General features: G+C 44.1%; 1 protein-coding gene across 1 annotated transcript in view; it reads left to right on the top strand.

The window, feature by feature from the left end:
- phf14 (PHD finger protein 14) overlaps positions 1 to 5,655 on the top strand; it is a gene marked incomplete at its 5' end in the record, with an annotated part of 67,868 nt that extends 62,213 nt beyond the window's left edge. Inside the window, 1 exon segment of the mRNA XM_062529278.1 lies at positions 5,524 to 5,655. Within this exon segment, the coding sequence (XP_062385262.1) occupies positions 5,524 to 5,604 (81 nt within the window).
- Positions 5,656 to 10,000: the final 4,345 nt, after the last annotated feature.

Genomic DNA, 10,000 nt, shown 5'->3' with positions numbered 1-10,000 from the left:
ATGTTTTGGGAAGTGATCCCTTCTTTTCTGTACTTTGCTTATTCTCTAATCAGGGTTCGTACGGGTGCTTGAAATCCATGAAAATGCTTGGATTTTAATGTGGTGTTTTCAAGGTTTGAAAAATGCTTGGATTTGGGGTAAAATGCTTGTTAATGCTTGAAAGTGCTAGGCCTACATATTTCTCGGCAGTCTGACTCAATAGACCAATTATTAAATGAAGGAAAATAAAATTAATTTGCTGTATAATAGGCCGCTGACAATGACGACGGGTTTGGTGCTTCTTTCATTCATATCACTCCGCAAGCCTTGTCCGTTCTCTAGTGGATTTCATTGAAAGTGAAAGCAGACGTGTGTTGATGAATGTTTGATGCAAGTTCGATGTGTGTGGTGAACAATTTATTTCTTAGCAGAAGCCATGAAACGGTAAAGCTCAAATTATTTATTTAAAAGACATCATTTATGAAGTTGTTGGCTTTGCCACGCATTCACGTCCAGTTTGACGTGTCTGGACTTTGCGCTAATGACAGCAATCTCGTGATGGCGATATTGACTTTTCATTTCTGCGCGTGTAAACTAGTCTAGGCTACTGTGCTTGAAGTTAGCTGTGACAGACTAGCCTACTGGTTTTCATCGTTTTAGCCACAAAGCCTTACCTTAGGTCAACTAAATTGTTTAGGTAACACCTTGTCACGGAGGTGAACGCGTTTTTCCAGCCGTTCACCTCCGTGCGCCCCATGTCATTCAAAACATATTTCGGGATAGTCATCTCACTATGAGAAAACGTATGTAGTTTATGCTAAGAAATTAACAGGTTGGCATTCTGGGTAAACATCAGTCTTGCACATAATATTGAGATGATTTTTTAGTGGAAATGGCCTACTGTAGCATTGTTCTGATAGATGAAAAAAGTCGCCTATTTAAAGGCACAGACTGAATTGTAATCCTGTAGCTCTCCATTTAGTGTGTGGACTTGAACAACTAGTGATGTAGCCTATAAACAGAAAGGTGTTAGGACATGTTACTTTGGAAGGAGAGGGAGTGGTGCAATTTGATTTTCTTTGGAACTTAAATATAATCAAGCAACCTCTTCAAACAGCATCAATATCAATAGGCCTATGGTTCACTATATTGTACAGGGGCAGGCTATATGTTATCAAGTTGGCCTAAATGTAGTCAAAATGATAACTTTATGTTAGTTTAAGTTAAAACAAAACATGTTATGAACTGAGAAAGTTCATGGTTCTACATCATTGTTGGCAAAATGATCATGATAGCCTACATGTTTCTGCCATATCTGGTTTAGTTTTGAGTAGGCCTAGGCTACTTTGCTATAAATGAGTTATAGAAGGTGCATCAAATTTGAATGGGAAATTTTAATTTAAAAATATCATTTTGGCTGGCATTGCATTTTGTTCCAATCAAGAAAAAAGTGACTTTTGCAAAGTTTTAAGGAATTTCATTGATATTTAGGGGTGCCACCTAACACATGAACTTTGGCGAAATTTCGAAAAATGTGCAATTTTCGTCTAATTGGCAAAAGGTTGACCTGGAAATGTTGAATAGAGTGAACTTTTATACAGTAACATGTTCTGTAGGGTTATCAAAGTAAAAGTTGTCTGCTTTTACAACTTGGGCATTTCTCAGAATTCAACTTTGAAGAGTCTCTATTCATTTGGAATGAATGTCCTATGGACAAAATGAATGGAAGTCAATGGGACCTGTTCACATGGCCTTATCCTGAATTTTGTGAAGCAGTGATGGATGTCGGACACACATCCCAACTGAAAAAAAACCCCAGCAGGAAACCAGCTAATGCTGGTAGCTGGTTTTAGCTGTTTTTTGCTTCTTCCAGCTATTGCTGGTGTAGCTGGTCAGACCACCAGGTAGACATGCTGGCGTGACTGGTCGTGCAGGTGTGACCAGCCTGTCGTGTGGGACACAGCTGGTGTAAGATGGTCATTCTGCCCTGCTGAAAAAAACCAGCCTGACAGCTTAAGGTGGTTTGCTGGTTGACCAGCTTGTTAACCAGCTTGTTTGACCAATGATGGTTGACCAGCTAGACCAGCAAAACTCTTGCGAAAACCATCCCTGCTGAAAAAAACAGCCTGACCAGCTAAAGGTGGTTTGCTGGTTGACCAGCTTGTTAACCAGCTTATTTGACCACCCTTTGATGGTTAACCAGCTAGACCAGCAAAACTCTCGCGAAAACACACCTTCAGCTGGTTTACCCAGCTTATGATGGTAATTCAGCTGGTTTTGATTGTCGTACCACCTTAAGCTGGTCATTTTAGTTGGTGTTGCTGGTCTACATTGCTGGTTTTTACTGGCCACGCCAGCTTATGTTGGTTATTCTAGAAAACCAGCTTGACCATCTTTGTCAAGCTTGACAGGCTGGTCACCAGCATGACCATCTCAAACCAGCTGTATCCCAAACGACAGGCTGGTCACACCAGCACGACCAGCTTCCTCAGATGGTCACGCCAGCATGTCTAGCTGGTGGCCTAACCAGCTACACCAGCAAAGACCAGCAATAATAACTGTGTTTTGGGCAAAGACCAGCAAAGACCAGCTAAAACCAGCTACCAGCCTAAGCTGGTTTCTTGCTGTTTTTTTCAGCAGGGATTATACCTTTAGCTGGTTTACCCATCTTACGATGGAAATTCAGCTGGTTTTGATTGTCGTACCACCACCTCAAGCTGGTCATTTTAATTGGTGTTGCTGGTCTACATTGCTGGTTTTTACTGGCCATGCCAGCTTATGTTGGTCATTCTAGAAAACCAGCTTGACCATCTCTGTCAAGCTTGGCAGGCTGGTCACCAGCATGACCATCTTAAACCAGCTGTATCCCACATGACAGGCTGGTCATACCAGCACAACCAGCTTCCTCAGATGGTCTCGCCAGCATGTCTAGCTGGTGGCCTAACCAGCTACACCAGCAAAGACCAGTAATAGCTGGAAGAAGGTCTAGCTAAAACCAGCTACCAGCATAAGCTGGCTTCTACTGTAGCTGTTTTTTTCAGCAGGGCTGCCTAAATTACTGTACCATCATAAGCTGGGTAAACCAGCTGAAGGTATGTTTTCACAAGAGTTTTGGTCACTAGCTGGTCAACCATCATAGGGTGGTCAAACAAGCTGGTTGACAAGCTGGTTAACCAGCAAACCATCTTATGCTGGTCAGGCGTTTTTTTCCAGCAGGGATATTAAGTTTAATTTACTTTATTGGTATACACATGGGGTGATACTGACACATGTGGTGCCGGCACCCAGACCAAAGAAGTGGTCGGCCCTTGAGAGCTGTATGGCAATGCAGGCTGCAGTGAGATGGCCGGTGTTTGACACGGTGGTGTCAAATGCCATGTTGACAACCTGGTCAATGCAGCACCAGTCCTGCAGCAACTTGCATGTCAACCAGGCAATGATCATTGGGCATGACTCATTGGTCTGCTTCTAATACGCCAGGATACCAAGCAGTTTCAGCCTCTCTGTATCTCCAACTTCAACTGTACAGCAGGACGCTCCTCCAACTGGCACACATTGCTGAGCATCGGTGTTAACTTGCTGTCCCAGTGTAGGATGCACAATGGAGGTGGTGTGGTTAGCAAACTGTTGCTAGTTAACGTTAGCTAGATGTAATGAGCACCAAATACCTATAAATATGACTTAAATGACTTGTGATAAATAAGTATACAAAGACACAACTAAAGATATGATAGTAGTAATGTAATAATAAGCTATAATAATGAGCTATAGCATTTTTTACCTCAGGTCGCCATGGCGACCATTGAGAACCACAGCCACTTTATCCACCAAAAACAGATGTGTGGTGGCACCCCTAAATCATCATGTACTGGAAAAATATTTTACATGTGTTGTTTCTACCTATATTGGAACACTATTAGCACCCAGCCATATCAAAATTCAAAATTTTTATTTTTTGATGCACCCTATATAGGCTATATTGTAGTATGTTATAATGTTTGAAATATATGTATCACAGTTTATCAATAGTTCTCATAAAAGTCATCTGATGTCATCATTTAAGGGGTTATTTTAAAAAAAAAATCTCCGGGGGGTGTTGGGTATATTTTCCTCTTTTTTTGTCCTTTGCCAATCACACTCCTGAAATATGGTATGAATCAATCCATGCTGTTCAACACCATCGAGTGCTGTCAGTAAGAAAAAGAACAAGGAAACTTTATATGACATAGACCAAATAGAGCAGCAGCAAACACTAATGAAATGGGGCACACTCATTTTCAATGCTCCATTCAGTTAACCTAATGATAGCTGCTGGTTCTGTATTCGGTTTAGGTTGTATCAAATTTTCTGGATCTTTGTCCTCAGAGTGACCTCAAACAACAGGGCTTTGGATTTGTTCACGCTTGATTTCGGTACTGGAAAACTCATCTTGAAAGTCCTTAAAAAGTGCTTGAATTTGGCCATGAAAAAGGTGTACGAACCCTGTCTAATAATGTCTTATTTTTTCATAGTTATTCATATTCCTGTTATTGGAAATCATACCTGTTCTTGCTATCATTAGCATTGTACAATGCACAGCCATGCCAATAAAGCTCACTGAACTGAACTGAACTGAATTGAATTGAATTGAATTGAATTGAGAGAGAATCAGTGAGAGACGTGATGTGTGTGTGTGATGACCGTGTGAGTTCATTTGTTTTTGTACACATATTCTCTCACACACACACACACACACACATACGCACACACACACACACACACACACTTGTATCCAAGCATTGTCCAATGTAGAGTTGGTCTGGAGTCAGCTGCACAGTGTTAGTGAAATGAGTGTGTCCTCTGTGGGGTAGCAGCACACACACACACACACACACACACACACACACACACACACACACAGAGGAGTAGCAGCACAGACTCATATGGCACATCGGGTGTGTACACGCTTAACGGCCCTCAAGGTGTCCTGTTATGTAGGAAAACAATACACCTGGCAGAGGAAACGCTGTGTGTGTGTGTGTGTGTGTGTGTGTGTGTGTGTGTGTGTGTGTGTGTGTGTGTGTGTGTGTGTGTGTGAGTGAGAGAGAGAGAGAGATGACAATAATCTGGCCATCGTATCGAACCAGCAAATTTGAGTTGTGTGTGTGTCTTAGATAGATAATCACAAGTGTGTGTGTGTGTGTGTGTGTGGACATGTTCATTAACCTCGAGAGAGAGGGATAATTGCATCTGTCAGACTCACTTAAACGCTACCTTGACCACCTCCTTCAGTTAGTGTCCCCTCTAAACACACACACACACACACACACACACACACACACACAGGCGTCAAGGTCACAGTAGATGTAAATAGCAGTGCTTTTTGACATGCAGGTTGAAGTCCCTTAATTGAAAATTTGCCTAATTCTCCATTTCTTTCTCCACCAACCTTTCCTCTCCTTCTTTCACACTTTCTCTTCTTTCTCTCTCTCCTTGTCTTCTTTCTTTCTCTCTTTCTCTCTTTCCCTCTATCCCTATCTGTCCATCTCTCTCTCGCTCTTTCAGGAGGAAGAGGAGGAGCCTCCACAGGAAGTTGAGGATGAACCTGTTAAAGAAGAAGCAACAGAGCTGGAGATTCCAAATTGACACACACACACACACAAACAAACACACACACTTACCTACACACGCACCTACACACACACACACATAACCCCCCCCCCCACACACACACACACACACACACACACACACACACACACACACACACACACACACACACTCACCTACACGCAGCACATACTCTCATGCACACACACTTAAACACGTACACTCTCCCACACACTAACTCTCTCATACACACTAACACTCATGCACGTTCACTCACTCACACACTCACACACACACTCACACACATTCTTGTCCAGCCTCTATGATATGTTCCAGTATTGTTCAGTGTGTCTGCCTCAAACACAGACACACCTACACCTACACACACACACACACACACACACAGACACACACACACACACACACACACACACACACACACACACACACACACACACACACACACACACACACACACACACACACACGTCCACATATGCACATGCATAGCACACACACACACACAGGTGTAATGGAGGCTAAAGACTGTTTGCCTGGTCACTCACAGCGAGAGGAGAGTGGACCGTGTGTGTGTGTGTGTGTGTGTGTGTGTGTGTGTGTGTGTGTGTGTGTGTGAGCATGTGTGTGTGTGTGTGTGTGTGTGTGTGTGTGTGTGTGTGTGTGAGCATGTGTGTGTGTGTGTGTGTGTGTGTGTGAGCATGTGTGTGTGTGTGTGTGTGTGTGTGTGTGTGTGTGTGTGTGTGTGTGTGTGTGAGCATGTGTGTGTGTGTGTGTGTGTGTGTGTGTGTGTGTGTGTGTGAGCATGTGTGTGTGTGTGTGTGTGTGTGTGTGTGTGTGTGTGTGTGTGTGTGTGTGTGTGTGTGTGAGCATGTGTGTGTGTGTGTGTGTGTGTGTGTGTGTGTGTGTGTGTGTGTGTGTGTGTGTGTGAGCATGTGTGTGTGTGTGTGTGTGTGTGTGTGTGTGTGTGTGTGTGTGTGTGTGTGTGTAGGTGTGTGTGTGTGTGTGTGTGTGTGTGTGTGTGTGACTCTAAGGGCAGGGGTGACCCTAGGAGAAGTATTTTGGACAATAGAGATTATTTTTAACCTGTGAACCTGCATGTGTGAGCGTGCGTGTGTGAGCATGTGTGTGTAGGTATGTGTGTGTGTGTGTGTGTGTGTGTGTGTGTAGGTGTGTGTGTGAGCATGTGTGTGTGTGTGTGTGTGTGTGTGTGTGTGTCTGTGTGTGTCTGTGTGTGTGTGTGTGTGTGTGTGTGTGTGTGAGAGTCACCCAGGGAGATGGCAATGTGTGAAGAGATTGGTTGCTCATGTTCCTTTTTCACTGGGTTTTATTTTCATACAGAGTTTAAAGATGACCCCTCCACACGTACACACACACACACAAACACACACACACACACACACACACACACTGTGGCCTCTGTTGTGGGGGGGTCTAGTTGCGGCACAAGAGTTATTTTTACACTAGTCACGTCCTATGGGGCTTTTCAATGGAGCAAATGTGTCTGTAAACAGGAAGTAATTATTGCCGCACACTTTATTGTGTCTGTAAACAGGAAGTAATTATTACTGCACACTTTAGTGTGTCTGTATACAGGAAGTAATTATTACTGCACACTTTAGTGTGTCTGTAAACAGGAAGTAATTATTACTGCACACTTTATTGTGTCTGTAAACAGGAAGTAATTATTACTGCACACTTTAGTGTGTCTGTATACAGGAAGTAATTATTACTGCACACTTTATTGTGTCTGTATACAGGAAGTAAAGTGCTATTAACGCACACCACCTATTCAGGAGCGGTTCTATCTCTGTTGTGTGTGTGTGTGTTTGGGGCGGAGGTTTCTCATGTAACTCTCACGCGCACCAGGGCCACATCAGGGCCACATCAGGGCCACATCAGGGCCACATCAGGGCCACATCAGGGCCACATTAGGCCACATCAGGCCACATCAGGGCCACATCAGGCCACATTAGGGCCACATCAGGGCCACACCAGGGCTGTATCTGTGACTCAACCGCTGTCAAGATGAAAATCCAAAATAAAAATCACGTATTACAGCTTCTCCTCTGCTGATTTCTGTTCTTCAGAATTCATACAGTATATAGCCACATGTGTTTATATGTGTTACTTTATTATTCCTATACAGCCACATGTGTTTATATGTGCGACTTAAATATACATGTATTTAATGCAATGTTCTTTATAATTCATATACAGCCACATGTGTTTATACAGTATGTGTTACTTAAATATATTATACATGTATTTAATGCAATGCTCTTCAGAATTCATATACAGCCACATGTGTTTATATATGCTACTTAAATATACATGTATTTAATGCAATGCTCTTTATTATTCATATACAGCCACATGTGTTTATACAGTATGTGTTACTTAAATATACATGTATTTTATGCAATGTTCTTTATTATTCCTACACAGCCACATGTGTTTATACAGTATGTGTTACTTAAATATGCATGTATTTAATGCAATGCTCTTTATTATTCAGATTTGAATGCTTTCTCACTGAAGGCGGTAAATTCAGCAATCAGGAACCAGCGATTTGAATTAGTACACAAAGAAGACATGAAGAAATGAAGGCTCCCATACAGTACTTACTGTCACCACACAAGTTGTGTAAAACTAGCTGCACAATACCTGTTAACTCATAAATTCCATAGTTATCAATGTGCTGTCATGGGTATTGATTATTGACAGAAAGTAAATGTCACTCACTTTCTCAATTTATGACCGTCAACAGGTATGTGCAGCTAGTTTTACACAACTTGTGTGCTCTCGGCACAATGTTTCACTGCACTGCAAACAGCCTCTCCTCCCTAGGAAGCCAGCTGTGGTGGTCTCCTCCCTAGGAAGCCTAGCTGGGTGAACCCAGCCTGACCTGCCAGCACATGTGGATTTCCCGGCAGCTCTGGCTGGAAACTTGCACATCTATCTCCTCTGCTTCCTGTCCACAAGCTTTGGGTCCAATCACATACTAGCGTATCCAAAAGACTATCCAAGCGTACATCCAAGAGTCATTTGAGCTATGGCCACTGATCACGCCTCTTGTGCAGTAGAAATGCAGTGCAGACTCCCCAGACTCATGTTCCTGTAGCACATGGAGCTCAGGGTGGTGATAGCCAGACCATAGGAAGCCAGCTGTGCCTTGCCTCCCCATTAAGGCCAGTCTCTCTCTCTCTCTCTCTCTCTCTCTCTCTCTCTCTCTCTCTCTCTCTCTCTCTCTCTCTCTCTCTCTCTCTCTCTCTCTCTCTCTCTCTCTCTCTCTCTCTCTCTCTCCCTCTCCCCGCCCCCCCCCTCTCGTCAGTAGGCCGCCATTGTGACATTAATGCACTGAGGGGTGGAATTCCAATTTGTTTCAAAGGAACTCTTCATCTAGTCATTTACCCATTCCAGCTCCAAGCTGTGCGTGCGTGCGTGCGTGCGTGCGTGCGTGCGTGAGCCACAAGCAGAGGGAAGCCCTGTAAACCCACTCAGGCGTGAAAGTCGTTCAGCACAAGGCCCCACTGTGTTCTCTCTCTTTCTCCTTCTCTCTTCTCTCTCTCCTCCATTCCTCTCTTTTCTTTCTCCCCTGCTCTGTTGTGTGTGTGTGTGTGTGTGTGTGTGTGTGTGTGTTGATGTGCTCTGATGAGAGGCCTGTGTGTGTGTCTGTGTGTGTGTGTGTGTGTGTGTGTGTGTGTGTGTCTGATGAGAGGCCTGTGTGTGTGTGTGTGTGTGTGTGTGTGTGTGTTGATGTGTCTGATGAGAGGCCTGTGTGTGTGTGTGTGTGTCTGATGAGAGGCCTGTGTGTGTGTGTGTATGTTGATGTGTCTGATGAGAGGTGTTTGTGTGTGTGTGTGTGTGTGTGTGTGTGTGTGTGTGTGTGTGATGAGAGCCCTGGTCACCCCAGACTCCAGCTCAGACTCAGCACCCCGCAGCCTCCCAGCATGCAGTGCAGCGGCGATGTCATTACGCCGTCTAAAAGCAGCGGAGACGAGCGCTGGTGTCATAACCGCCAACACACACACACACACACACACACACATTACCGCCGACACACACCGCCTGACCTCCATCCCCACTGCGCCGACGGCTACAGCTCACGCATACCAAACACACCACACACACACACACACACACACACCCGTATACACGCACACACACACACACACACCCGTATACACGCAGACACACAAGCCACACATACTCACACACTCACATACAGTACATGCACACACACACACACACGTATACATGCACACACATAGAGTACGTACACACGCACCACACACACGCACACACACCACACTCACATACATTACAGTACACACACACACACACACACACACACACACACACACACAGGGTGGGGATGGCAAGTGGTGTGAGTGCATGATCAGAGGGCAAA

This window comes from Sardina pilchardus, chromosome 24 (assembly GCF_963854185.1).
Source record: "Sardina pilchardus chromosome 24, fSarPil1.1, whole genome shotgun sequence".
Classification (NCBI taxonomy): domain Eukaryota; kingdom Metazoa; phylum Chordata; class Actinopteri; order Clupeiformes; family Clupeidae; genus Sardina; species Sardina pilchardus.
Note: the sequence above shows the minus strand (reverse complement) of the source record. Positions and strands in the feature narration are given on the sequence as shown.